Source organism: Cinclus cinclus, chromosome 16 (assembly GCF_963662255.1).
Source record: "Cinclus cinclus chromosome 16, bCinCin1.1, whole genome shotgun sequence".
NCBI classification, from domain to species: domain Eukaryota; kingdom Metazoa; phylum Chordata; class Aves; order Passeriformes; family Cinclidae; genus Cinclus; species Cinclus cinclus.
In genome coordinates, this window is record NC_085061.1 from 6695642 (window position 1) to 6710593 (window position 14952).

General features: G+C 43.4%; 1 protein-coding gene across 1 annotated transcript; it reads right to left on the reverse strand.

Moving 5' to 3' along the window:
• Positions 1-5898: 5898 nt before the first annotated feature.
• NPTX2 (neuronal pentraxin 2) lies at positions 5899-14722 on the reverse strand. The gene is made up of 5 exons (XM_062503660.1): positions 14270-14722; positions 12682-12898; positions 9286-9530; positions 7558-7737; positions 5899-6351 (listed from the first exon to the last, which is right to left on the reverse strand). Exons 1-5 carry the CDS (start codon positions 14720-14722, stop codon positions 6124-6126), a joined length of 1323 nt encoding a protein of 440 aa, XP_062359644.1. The 3' UTR covers positions 5899-6123.
• Between the last annotated feature and the right edge of the window lie 230 nt (positions 14723-14952).

The window sequence follows — 14952 nt, forward strand, 5'->3', positions numbered from 1 at the left end:
CTTTTTTTCAAACTCTGCCCATGGTGAAGTACAGAACAGATGTCACTGAATTTCTGGGACCTAAACAACACCTCATGCCAATGAACAGGATTGGAAGAGTAAAATCATGGCTACAGCCCTCGACAGGTCATCCTCCCAGATCCCTGTATCTTCATCCCCTGGAAATGCCAATCCCAGTCTCCAGGGATGAGCAGCTGACCCTGGAGCCCTGAACCCTGAGGAAGCCTTTGCTCCTCCCCAGGCTTTGTGCATCCTCCTTCCACTGGTGCACACAGAGCCCTGCCAGCTTTCAGGCAGCTCCCAGGACAAACAGGCTGGCTGCTATTTTCATCAGGAATCACTGTCATTGCTTGGGCTCACATCAAGGCAATATTTTTCTTATGTTTTTTCCAAATCCCAACTGTAGGGAAAAAGTAAAGACATTATCCCCCATGTAGTGTGTTCAAACTGAAGTGCCAGGTCTTAAATTGACAAGCAAGAGCTGCATTCTATCCCAAATACTTTGTCTAAAGCTTTTCCAAGCTGACCTGTGCAGTCAGTGGTGCCTGAGTAACCATAGCAGCATACTTGAACAATGCCAAATACTTTTGAACAGAGCCTGGAGCTGCTGATGGAAATGAGGAGGGAGCTGAATTTGCTCTTCCCCAAGACCAAACAGAGTAAGGATGGGCAGGTGAGAGTGCTGGTACAGCCTCAGAATTAATATGGCAGCACAAGTGAAAATGGGAGCCAAACCAGCTCTGGGAGCCCCCTGAATTGCCTGGATCCTGTGGCCACCACAGTGAGCCAACCAGCCAGGGCTGACCACACCCTTGCAAAGCCTTGTAGATGCCAGAGCTCCACTTGACCAGAGCCCCCAAGAGGCCAGAAGTCCAAAGGACATACTGACAGCTGTTTGCCAGGTACATGAAATTATCCTTGATGCAGAGAGGTATTTACCTACTGCAGTTATCCCTGGAGCTAGAAGTATCTGCAAGACCTTAGAAGCCTCGAAAAAGCTAATTAGTGCACTGCCATAAATAATTTGATCTCTTAGGAGGATATGTACTCTCTACACAGTAAGTAACAGCTTTCTTTAATGGAAAAAAAGGATGATTTGCCCATGTATATCTCTGTTTTATTATAGGTGTTTATCAACTGTTTATAATTTACCATAAAGAAAGAAAAAAAAAATCCTGGCCTAAAACACTGCGCATTCCTGTGAGCTACACCACCCCTGGAAAGCAAATCTAGGTCTGTCCTGTTTTGTCAGACACAAATATCTCCTGCAGGGAAATCTCACATAAATTAAAAGTCAGTGCATATTCCTTCTCCCAAACCCTTTTTTCAGCTGCAGAGGTAGAATAAGGCTTCAGAGGTAGAATAAAGCTGCAGAGGACAATCTCTTCCGAGCTCTGCACCAGGAAGGAGGCAGCTGTCTGCTCTGTGCCCTTTGAAATGGGAGGAAAACCAGTTGCTGCCAGACACAGAAGAAACAGCCATTCTGGAACCACAGCAGGACAGCACATCAGGTTTCCCACTGCAAATCAACAGCCAACACCAAGTAAAATAAAAACATTTAGACAAAAGGAAAGTTATAAATCCCCTGCTTAGCTAGTATTGTTACCCAGAAGTTTTAAAATCCTGTTTTTAAATAAATGAGGTTGCCCTTTAAAGAGGTTTCCTTTCACCTGGTGAGGTCAGCAGAGCAATCTCCAATAGGGGAGATAAGCCTGGGTTATGAACTCTCTTACAGTAACATAAGGATTGAAAGTTACTCATAAGCTGATTTAAGTGTTTCAAAAGACAAAATGTAAAAGAGCATCTAGTACCTCAAAAACCACCAAAATCCCCCTAAGAAACAGCCATTTTTACTTTTCTCAGTAGCTATTCTTAAAAAGTACTCCAGAACTGCTGCTGGGAGCAGCTTGGTGACATGAAAACCAGGGCAAGCCTCTTGCAGGCCCATATTAGCACAGAAGAGAAGCACACCCAGTGCCACAGAGGCTTCAGCCAGCTCTGTGTGAAGTCAGCTCTGCCCCTGAGACTCAGGACAGGCTGAGTGGCAGCAAGGGAAAAGTGGGTACCACAAAGACTCAGCATCTTTCCTGTGACAGAAGCAGCAGTGCCAGGAGCTGAACTGCCTGGACACGTGTGCTGGGAGCCAGTGCAGGCGAAACACCAAAGCATCCTTAATAAACAAAACAATTTCTCTCGTTGGCACCAAGCCATCAGGGAGCTTCTGTATTTCAAGCTTTGCCAAAACATCAGCCCAGCCCTCCTGTGGAGAAAGAGATGGCCCCTTGAACTCCTTGTGCAAATTTATATTTTTCTAAGCACAGCCTTTTAGAAACAGCTATAGCCACGGGGACAATTAATTCAATTCCTTCCAGAAGATTTTTAGGTCTGAAAAACTCATGTATTATTTAAGCATCACAGTTAACCATGAACATTATCAAGGTCCACCTTTCTCTTTGTGAAGGGGAAAAAAAGATCCAGAGACCTTTCAGTGAAAGATCTCTGGAAAAATCCCACATTACCTTCGAACCCCACCCTGATTCCCTAGCTACCAAGAGAGACCTTTCATTTCTGGAGGAGTTTGGCAGTGCCTGACTCTCTACATCAGCAGGGCCCTTGCTGTTTCTTGCCTCAGATTTCTAAGCAGCATCAAGGGAACATCTGTGGCAAATGCCTCAGCCAGACCAGTGTCTCTTTTTAGGGTTTCTGCATTTCTAGAAGCATTCAGGATGATGCAACAAAAGAAGACTGATCTTGCCTCCCAACCTGATAACTAAAATCAGCTGGATGAAGGATCTTTACATAGAGTCAGGTGCCATTAACAAAGAAATAAACCTGACCTATAGTTACAACAGCCTGGCTTTAGAACAACCATTACCCTGATTGAGAAATGGCCTGCTTTAAATACCTAAAACAACACAGCAGCTTCACCCTGACCTGCTTTTCACCTTTGGGAAAGGCCTGAGAGAAATCAGGTTTCTGAAGTAAAACAGAATCCCTGTCAGTCCCATGTATTCACTCACTGGGGAAATGTGTGTAAGAGTGGGGTTAGAGCTTTGCTATCCTCCCTGCATTTCTGAGACCTAAACCAGTTCAGTGAGCAAGCGCAGCCCAGCCAAAATCTGCCTGGATCCAGGAGTTGGTCTCCCATGCACAGAGGACCCCAGAGAGAGAGGTGATCCTCTTCCCCTCTCCTACAGACAGCAAGTACATAGCTAGAGCCTTCAAGCAAACTCAAAACACATGAAACTACGTTTTCTAGAGGCCAGGCACATAAGGCAAATAACTTGTCTTTGAAGAAATAAAGCTGGAAATATAACTGAAACACACCAAATGCTCAACTTGTTGTCAGCCAACAGCCAATGCACCAAGGATGTACAGAGAGGATGGTGCAATACAGACATGAAGACCATTCACAGCCAAGCAGCCACCTGCAGACCTGGCCAGTTACACCTCCCAGGAGGTTTGGCTGTTGGCAGCACTGATACTGCTTTTAGGAGTCACAGCTCTGCCTGGTTATAAACAAAAACACATTTTCTAGAAATCTGCGCCACTGCACATTCCAAGTGCTGTCACTCAGCTTTCCATAAGTTATTATTTCTGTGCATTCAGAGCAGTTTGGGAACTGAAGGTTGTGTTGTCAGTTCCACACTCCATAAACAAAGAATGCTGGAATATGGTAGTGTTTACTCCTGTTTTGCCATCTGCTTATATATTCACATAAAACACGTGACTGCCAGGATGTGGAGCAGCAGAATAACAGCCATAGCTTTCCACATCCAAGATAAAGGTACAAAAATCACCACATGTCTCCTTTCTAATGAAAAGGTATTATCACACACACCAAAAAAAAAAGTATATGTGTATAGGTACATATTAAAAATTAATGAAAGAAACCCTTTTCAATGGAATATACACCTCTTACCTTTGGCTTTTACTAAAGTCAGCATCTAAGAAGCCCCAACAAACCAAAACCTTCCTCCACCTGAGCTATTTAACGACTAAGAACCAAAAAAACCGAACAAAGTACAGCCCCCACCATTAAGAGCTTCCCATGCAGCTGGGGCTTCTTACTCAGGTGCACATGGCTAAAGGCTGTGAGTGTGTTTAAACAACTCTGAGTCAAGACCAACTTGGCCAAGAGCTGTGTACAGACCTCCCTCAGCCAAGCACTGGACTCAAACACTGAGCTGGTGTCTAAAGCAGCAGACCCCACCACCCACACGGGCTCCAGGACATTCAGCAAAGTGTCCAAGACAATTGCACTGTTGCACCTTTTAAGAAGAGTGAAATACATGTAACTCCAGAGTTAACTCCTCCAGCCTCTTTCGAAAAAAGCTGATAAATAAAGGTGGATTGACTGGAGGGCTGATGCTTCTTCTGGGTACCAGCTCAAGAGAGATGAGAATTTTGCACTTTTCCTCACCTCACAACACTGATTCCTTTGATATGAAGTGAGTTTTGTGGTTTGTTTTCTCCTTAGGGCAGGGAAAGTACTATTGTAGGTTGGGGGTGCAGTGTGTGTGTGTGTATGTTAAAGTCAATCACAATGAGAACACTAGAGGCATTTAGGGAATAAAGAAAATTCTTACAAGACTACACTTCCACCAGTCTAGAGAGACAGCAGGTAAACTCATAGAAGCTATGAAAGAGAATATTCAGTGTCTTGTGTGACTATAAAAGAATTCAGAGACTCATTTTCCAGTGCATTTTAATTAAAAGTTCATTATAAGAATTTTCTTTTAATAACAGCATACTACATATTCATGGAAATATGTAACTTTACCCTACAAATGGGACTGTCACCATATTATTCTTACAATTCAAACATATGAAAAATAAAATATGATATTTAGCTTTATAAATTCCCCTCCCCCCTTTAAATCCTTTTTCTTTTAAATAACAAAAGTATTAACTCTTTCCCAGTACAGTGCATTTGCTATCTGCGAGCCACAAACCAAATAGTCACATCAATGCCAAGGAAACAGCAACATTGTTTGCAAAATATTGAGAGAAAATGATAAAAAAATATAGTAGTCAGCCCAGTGCTTACAGAAGAGACAGTCAACAAGAACTGAAAAAGCAGCACATTTTCCATATTACATAGACCATTATAATAACATATAAACCAGTGCAGAAGACTTTTATGCTGGAAAAATAGATAGCAATTCTCAGCAAGCAGAAACTGAACTTTGGCACTTGCTCATAAAAAGGCCTTTCAAAGCAAAACAAAATGGAAATTCACTTAATCACAGCTTGTGTATTTAAAAAAATAAAGACATTGACTGAAGCAAGAGAAACAATAGACCAAAGTGTACAGGCCAGGTCACTAGGAATTCAGTACATTCAACCTACAGAAAATACAAGTACAATCTTACAGCCACCCACCTATGCTGGGATCCTGGCTAGCAAAGGACAGGCTTTGGGACAGAACCTTACCTGAAGCACCTCTGCTTCAATGGAGCTGTGCTGATGAAACAGCCCTTTCTTCAAATTGAACTGTACACTGTTCAAAATGAACAGTACAGTGTGTCTCCAGTACATCACCTCTATCATAAAATAAGGATTTCTAATCTGCAAATTAAAAAGCAAAAGCCTTGCACTCAGACAGTGGCTGTTCTGCTCCACCCATAGTTGCACCATAACCACTGCAGTGTAAGGATTAAGTGTTTTTATTTTAAAGGGCTAAAAAAGAATGGCTTCATTTCAAAGGGGAGACGATAGACTGGAAGGAAGGGCTCACATTTAGTCTGTTAATCCTGGTGCTGTCAGCACTGCACATGATCAGGAACATGACAGTGAAGTGTGTACACAGCTCTCCCCCCTGCAGAAGAACTGATGGTCTCAGCTCATGCCCAACCAAAAAGGCTTCTGCAGACAAAAGCACATTTTTGGATCAGGCCATAAGAAAGCAAGGGCTGCTCTAGCCAAGAAGTGCTCATTTCATAGCCAGGCTCAATGCCCCAAACTAGCAGCTATCTTTGCACTGAGGCAGTTTACTCATTTTTTTTTTTTTATTCTTTCAAGGAGTTAAGACTGGGGAAGGGCAAGGAGAAAAATAAGTGCTTTAGATTGCACAGAAGATTGTCCTGCTAAAGGGGGCACTTGGATGGGAAGTGATCACAGCTACAAGTCAAGCAGACGTTCTTCACATGTCTCCACAGGCCACTTAGTAGCACCTCCAAACACATCCACGTTGTTATCGACCCAGGGGATGATGTTGCCAGGCATATTAATAGAGCAGTTGGCAATATTCATGATGTCTTCAGCTTTTAAGACCCTGTCCCATATATTGAACTGGCTCATCTCCCCAACGAAGGCTTGAGTTGCATCAAATCTTCCTCCTACTGTGTCCTTTAGGCACATGAGAGTTAGGATTAGATGAGAAGGTTATTTTGGCATTTTCTTCTTCATACTTGAAGTTCCTCCCCACCCAGCCCCACTGTTAGAGAGAGGTGCAGAGTTCAGCCACAGAGGTGACTTTCTAGAAGACCCACATTGAACAAGGCATTCAGTGACAAGCTCCAACCTGAATTGCATCAAAACAGCTGAGGGAACATAGTGGTGACTGCAGAACACCACAAAAAGGCTGCACACGACCAACCTTGCCCTGGAGCAGTAGAGCAGGAAACTCTGAGGCTAATTTAAGAGCCACCGAGCAAGCTTAGCACAGGACAACTCCAGCAAGAACTGCACAGATGTGTAAGGTTACCCTGAAAGCTTTATAGCTATAGATTAAACCTTAACTGCAGCCCTTGCACAACTGTCTGCAGGGACTGTGAGATGTGATATTTGGATCTAAATACCCAGGCTTTGTCTGGTTGTAACAAATGTGTGATTCAAACTGCCGCTGCATAAGCCTAGAAGTGTTTGCTTGCTCCACTCACTGCCCAAGGACAGAAATCACTCATTTTTGGTGAACACACTGACATGAAGCTCATAGTACAGAACAGAAGCCAGCACAGTGCAGGCAGAGATAAAGGAAACTGCCAGACACTCACTTGTCAGCTGGAGCATCTGCTCTGCAGAGTGTATTAAGATACTGAACTTGCCATTCTGTCATTTATGTCATGGAAAAGTATCTACCAAAATCAATATCAAGACAAAATTAATTTTTCATTGCTCCAACCGTGAACCTGGGAATCCTGAAGAAAGACTATTTTCTGCTACCTGTTACAGTATTTTCTTTATTTAGTAAATGTATAATATTACAATGTAATGTAATATTATAATATTAAATGTATAATGTATAAGCCAGGAACCACACAATTCATTACTCATGAGCTGTTAACTAGAAAGACAAACTTCAAAAGCCTCGAGTTTTTTTCAGTGTTCTAAAAGGACTTATTCTTAACCCCAACATGAATACTCTGAATATTTAATAAGTGAAATAAATATACCAATGTGTGATTTCATTAAGTATTTGTTGCCTTGCTTCAGTCATTCTGACACTGTGTATTCAACAGGACCAAGTGTTTAACAGAGAAATTCTCACAGCTCTTGTTTGTTTGGGGAGTTTTGATTTTGTTGAAACCCTGGAACACCCTGTCATTCACTCACCTGTTCCTGACCCAGGATTAGGACACCTCCAGGTTTAATTGGATGCCAAGGAGCAAGATTCTCCCCAGTGCCCAGCTTCTCTCCATCTTGAAAAGCTTCCCACATTCCATCTCTGGTTGTCCATGTTATGCAGATATGATGCCATTTTCCATCACTGATGAAGAGAGGGAGCTGAGCAACCTACAAAAAACAGAATAATGCATGTGGCAACCCAAATCTAGCAGTTCAAGCCCAACACGTAAAGAGGAACAGTATTTACTCTGTCCTCAAAAGCAAAAACTTTATAGAGGCAAGAGTTAGTCCACATTCTACTTTGTATGATTCCACAGAATCATAAAATGAGTTAGGCTGGAACATCCCTCCTAGATCACCAAATGCAATTATTAACCAAGCACTGCCAAGGCCACATCTACACCTCCTATCAATACCTGCAGGGATCATGACTCCACCTCCGTGGAGCCTGTGCAGCCTGTTTCAGTGCTTTTCAACCCTCTCAGTGAAGAAATTTCTCCTCTTATCCAATTAAAACTTCCCCTGGCACAATTTGTGCCAATTTTGTCTTTTTCTGTTGCCTGTTACTTGGGAGAAGAGACCAACCCCCATCCCTGCACATTAACCTGTGGCACTTGTTGCTTAAATCTCAGTGCTTAGTGAGATTCCATCCAGTCCTCATGTTAAGTTAATCTGGGGTTTGCCAGCACCAGTGGCAGTAATAACTTTGACAAATGGATCTGTCTGCTATCAGGAGAACTTGTGGGAACTGTTCCCTAGACTTCACAATAATGAGGAATTATGCTCCTTTTAGGAGTTTGATCTGAAAACCTTCTCAGATCAACATCAAGACAGAAGTGCAGTGGGCTATGGAGCAGCTGTGATGTGGAAGAAATAAAAGCCTCACAGAATATTGATATTAAAGACATAATATTGAAGAGAAAAAGAGTTATTGCTAAAGATAAGCAGACTCAAGTCTGCTTCTCTACCACAAACCATTAGAAATAATTGGTTATTGATCTGGGAGGATGATAGGACTGTTAGAAGTCCATAATCAGCCACCACCTGAGTTGTGTAGCAAACACCTGATCCCTCAGAGAGCAGTGAGTTACCAGAAAACATAACTGAAGGTGGGGAGAAAGGAAGCATTTAAATACTTGTTTAATGACAAGTCTCAATGTTTTCTTCAAGCTTGTCAGAAACCATCAATGCTATGAAGTAGTGCTATCTGAAGTCTGAAAAACTGTATTTTAACTGATGCTCATCCACTAAGCATAACAAAACCAGACCATTATGTGCAGAGCCTTTTGCTCTTTGTCATCTGCAAAATTCATTTAACATTTGTAACTTCTACAATTAGAAAGACATACAATTAGAAAGCAATAGAAATGCTGTAACTGGCTTAGCTCTCACAGGTCTTGCAATAGTGTGGCTTCAAATTTTGCTTGTGTTTCATAAAATACAAAAAACAAGACCTGCTTGTAACTTTAGATAACACAAGTGTATGAACATCTAATGTCAAGCTGCTTGGGCTCAACACACAAACATCTGCACAATTTAGCTTCTGTTTTAAGTGCCTTTTTTTTTTAATTTGCAATCAGCAAGTGGAAAACAGACAAGCAGACAGCACCACCTCAAAGGCTTCTCTCAGGGGAAGGAAGGAGTCAGTGCAAAGATGCCAAGGGGTCAAGGCTTTGTTCTGGTTATGTTGACAACAAAGAGTTCATCAAGTCTCACCTTATCATTAATTAGAAGTTCAATTGGATTATTCCCCCATTCTATGAGGACAATTTCATTGGCTTGCCCAGGAACAGCATATGAGAACGGAGTGCCAATTCCAGGAGAAGCACTTGACCTGAGCCACAAGCACACAGTGAAAGCATAGAGCTCTGGCAGAGTCTTCTTGATCTTCCCATACAGGTAGTTTGTGCGAAGAGGAAGGGAGACTTTGAATTCATCAGGTGACTTAAATGCACTGTTACCTAGAAGCCCATGGAGCAAAAAAAAACAAAAAACAACCCTGTATTGGTAATTCAGGCTAAGACACAATTGATATTGATTATCATTGGCTTTACTCGCTTTAAAGAAGTACAGAAAAAAAGTATTTTGAAGTAGTATTTACTGAATGTTGATTTTGCTGCACACAACAATGCAAATAGATTCTATCCACATTGTGATAGTTTATTTTTGCTCATTTAGAGCAAAAGAATAGATGGTAGACAATCTTCTTCCTTGCCTAGTTCATGGCTGGAGGCCTCCCTATTTCAAACAAATCAAACTGGTTGACTGTCAGTAAAACGGATTCTCTGCTATGCTCATTATTAAAGCATCACAGTGCCTCACAACCAGGATTTCTTTCCCTACTTCTGCTACACAAGCAGCATTCATGTGTTAAGATCTCAGGCCAACAAACAGATTAACACTCACATTTTGAGCAGCAAATTAGAAATATGACTACACTGACATAGTCCAGAAAGCAGCTACATTCAGTAGAACTGATTTCTGTCCCATCTGAACAAGACAAGATCTTAAGAGTTCAAAGTGATTCACATTAAAATGCAATATCAAGCTATGAACTATGGGAAGATTAGACAGTAGATTTAATATAAAAGCAGAAATTATTATTTAGCTTTTTCTAAAAAAGCTATAAAAATCAGTGCAATATTCTGACACATGCTTACCAAATTGAGAGCCCTTAAGACCAAAACCTTCTGAAGCTTTGATACTTGAAGATATGATACTCTGTATCATATACTTGATGTAGATGCTCATAAGTAATTTTCTAGAAGTATTAAGAAATAAATCCCACATTGTGCCACAAATTGAACCCACAGCTCTGTAGCACTGTTATCCTCAACTTTTTAGCAGCCTGCTCTTCTGAGTCTCACTCATTTCCTTGACTCATATTCCTGAAACAAATTCAATCCCCTTGCCAACTTCACACTCCAGTCCAAATGAAAAGCTGTTGTCACAAAAGGTTGTTACAATTCTCATATGTATTTTTTAAACCATTGGCATTCTCTCAGTTCCCCTTCTCAGAAGCAACTGAAGTGTTTTGGCTGCATTTTTCACAGAACGAGGAGGTGGGAGAAGAAAAAGCTTCTCTTTTGCTTGAATCTGTCTTGAGGAACCTTAGAGACCTGATGTGTTCTAAATGGTAAGCAAAGAAAAAGCACCAGGGTGTTAATACTGAACAACCTCCATTAGGCTGCTGCAACCAACCCCACAAAGAAAAAGCTAGAAACAAACCCCATTAAAAGAGCAATTATTTTTGGGGTAGATGGGCAAGAAATATTGTTATTCCCTTTCAGAGATAGGGAAAATAGGCTTAGATGTAGTAAATTATTTGTTTGTACCTCCAGCAAAGCTAGAAATCACACTGGAATCCAGGCAGTACTATTTGCAGGATTATACCTCCTGCTCTTTCTACTGCATCATCTTCTGTCAATGGAGACAATCGGTGAAGGAATTAACAAAAAACTTTGCACAACAGGTGTACAAGTTTTAAACTCTTCTGCCCCATTGGTAACTAAAACAGCTGTCACAACTACAGATAAAATCCAAGGCTTATAGTGCCATCTCAAAGTTATTTTTTTTCTTCTATTTAGTCTCAGGATAATGAGAAGCTTATGACTCTCTAGCTAGACATAGGGAAGAAATGCTAAACAATACTGCATTTTAAATAAAAGCCCAACAGAAATACTATTTTCAAATTAGGCCAGATCAAATATTGTCTGCATTTAAAACAAAACAAAAAAAAAAAAAAAAAAGTTTTCATCATTATTACCCTCACTTTGTTTTGGCAGAGGAAGAAGAATAGCTAAGCTGTACAGTAATAGAGAGCAAACTACACAAGTAAAAGAAAGGCTGTATCTTGGTTCCTGTCCCAAATTCTTCACTTCCCTGGAGAATTAAAACAGCCCTCATTCCCCACACAAAAAATAAAGGTGGGAACAGGTTATTTTTAGCCTAACTGAATCCTAACACATTCTTGTTCTCCCACCACTCCCTCTTTCTGATATGAGTCACATTTTTCAGAGACAAGGACTATCTATACTTGACTCATAAGACATTAACAGGCCACTATTTCTCCATAACTTTAGTTGCAGGTTAGGCTTTATCTTGGCTCTCAGGAAATACTAAAGGACAGAGCCAGTAGAAAAATCATCATCTTCCTTCTCTTCTCCCCTCCTTCATCCTTTTTAGAGGAAAGAATAGGTATACATATGGGTCCATTAGGCTGCATTTCTAAATTCACGAGATAGGCGTGTTTGTACCATTTGGAGGGCATGTCCATTAATCTGCTTTGAAGCAGAGTTATTCACCTTGGATAATCATTTAAGGATTGGGCACTGACACCTACTACAACTCCAGCCCTATACAGTCCACTCTGTACATGTATACAGTCAATACAGAATGGGCATAGGTCACTTCCACAGACATTTGTAATTCAAATGAACAGATTCTACTCAAGCAGAGAGCTCTCAGTAATAATTAAGCCAACAATCAGAATGAATGACTAGGATTACGAGAGTGTCCCCCAGTGGACTATGTGTAATCTACTGTAAACTCTGAAAGCTGCGAGTTTCGAATAGAGCATAATTCAAGTATCTGCAGCTACCCAAAGCCATAACCAGTACAAAAAAAAAAAAAAAGGCCACCATCAATACTTCTAAAGCAGCAGGAAACAAAGCCGATATAAAATGTCATTCATTACATCAAAGGTAGCTGTGTCAATTAAATTTAGCCCACATGACTCTCAGTCCAAATAAAGGCAGCTCTACTCAGATGTGTGCTTGACATTATGTAGCTATTTACACCCATGCCATACTTATTCTTATCTCCACTTGCCTCCTTATAGAGCTTTCCATCCCACAAACACTAAGAGTTTCATCCTAGCCACCCACACATGCCAAATTAAGAGACAGGAAGCCAAAGCCAGGCAACTGGCTGTCAAGCAAGAAGCCTGAGATAAAAGAAAAAGGAGAACCCAAGTATTTGCACTGTCACCTACTATTTAGTCCAGTACCTTAATGCCTTTCCCTCAAGGCCCACATTCAGTCTACTGCTCTGGAAGGAAAGAGTAAACAAAAATAATCAGGCTGGGGAAGTGTTCAGATCCTGAACAATTACCTTTCTCCAATTCAGACACTCTTTCTAGCAATGCATTCAAGGCTGTCTCTGTCTTCTGCCGGTGGGCAGAGGTCTCGTTGTGAAGCAGAGACTTCTCATCCTCCAGCTCAGCCACTTTGCTCAGGAGCTGGCGCTCCAGGTCCCCGAGGCGCCGCTGGAGCATCTCCCGCAGGTCACTGGGCAGGGCTGCATAGGACACGTTGGCCCGGAGCTGGTGCTTTAGGGCAAAGCAGAAAGGGAAAAACATCGTCATTCCTGAAACAGAAACCGTGAAATGCAGATACGCTCCTGGTTCAAAGGAGGAAAGTAAGATCATGGAGCTCTCCGGCAAGTACAGAAAAGGTATTGCTTTTTAGCTTTTGTCGTGCTCGGTGCTTCTATCAGCACTGTAGCTAAACAGGCCCTGAAACAAAAGGGCACCTTTGTTAGAGGCTTCCAGCACTTTATGTGAAGGAGTTTTCATACGTTTAAGTTCAATAAAATCAATATAAGGAGCAGGTCTGATGTACTTCTATTAGTATACATACATGTGGCACATTGCTCAATTTTTGCTTTAGTTACTGTTAGTGATATGGCCAACGTAAGTAAACAGAAGAACTACCACTTCATTTTAGATTAAAAATTAAGCTAGTTTGAAAGCAAATTTACCGAAGTAAGATGCGCTTTGGATCAATCTAAGTGAAAGTACTCTTATTCAAACTGAAAAAGAGGCACCTCACACCCTCAAATAACACTGGTATCTTTAAAGATACTTAAAAAAAACAACATTTCCACCTACTATGTTATTCTAGTGGAGTTTCTCCTCTACAACACTCAAAAGAATGCTTCAGAAAGACAGCAATAGTAATAAGAGGATGCAATACTGACAACTCATTCAAAACTGCACTTGCAAAGCAGCACTCACAGAACAGCCTTTCAGAAGTTAGTCGCCATCCTCACATCAGCACTGAGTGGAGGATAGCAGGAGCACACGTGAGGCTTTCAGGGTGTGAAAAGCAGAATACAGCACAAATCCTGTGAGAATCCTCTCTACAAAACATTTGCGTGAGCAGAACTCAAACCATGGGCACGGTCCAAAGGCTCATGGAAATGACTTATCGGTGGGCTTGGACCAAATCCCCCTTCTGTTCAGAGGTGCACAGAATCGGGTTCTTTTTATTCTGTGTCAGCCCTGAGTACATCATCTTACGTACACCATCTGCCCAGCACAATCTCCTCATTACCACCGGTTTGTTCAGCACCATATGCCGAGGTCTTACTGCCCAAGAAGTCAGCTTTGTACCTCAAACTACATAAAGTCACATCCTCAGAAAGAGAGATTTACGAGTTATTAATACTGAAACTAAGCTGGTGACAAGCAGGGAAGCCATAATCTCCCCCCATGCAGTAGGCAAACACACTCAAGAGCAGCCCCTCAGGGTTTTTACCATTAAAGAGAAAATAACCAAGAGAACACGACAGGCCAAACCGAGCCGCTCGCCCCGGGGATGGGCCAGTTTGGATCCACCTCCACAGGGATTTAGGGCACCACCCGTGCCCGAAGTGCCCGCCAGACGTGAACGGGATGGGCTCCGCTGCCCGGCCCTACCTCCAGGCTCTCCAGCCGGTCCTTCAGGGTCTGCATGGTGCGGCTCAGCTGGTCGATCACCTGCGCCGGGTCACGCGGCAGGTCGCCCATCGTGTCCTTGCCCTTGCCCACCTCGTTCTTCCACGCCCCCGCGGCGGACTTGCCGTCGGTGCCCTCGCAGCGGCTGAGCTTCCCGGTGAGCTCCCGGATGGCCTCCCGCTGGCTCCCGATGGTCTCCTTCTGCTGCAGGACGGTCTCCCGCAGCTGCAGCACCGTGGCTTTGAGCTCCTCCTCGGGGGGCAGCGCGCCGCCCTGCATGGGCACGGGGGGCAGCGGGCAGCCCGCGCCGGCGGCGTCCAGCGGCAGCGAGGTGCAAACGAAGCGGCTGCCCGGCGGGCTCTCCTGCTCCCCGGCCGGCGACCCCCGCCCGCCCGCAGCTACGGCGAGCAGGAGCCCGGCGGCCACGAGCAGCATCCCGGCTGGCGAGCGGAGCGCCCGCTCGGCGGGGCGGCCGGGGCCGAGCCGCGGTGCCAGGAGCGGGTCCCGCCGCTCCGTCGGGCCCGTCCCGTCCGGTTCCCCTCACGCCGCTCCCACGCTCGCCGCCGGCCGCGGCTTTTATAGGCAGCGAGGGAGCGGGGGGCGGGGCCCGGCTCGCGCCGCGCGCGCTGCTTGGCTGCGGGCTGTGTGACGTCAGCCCGGACGGG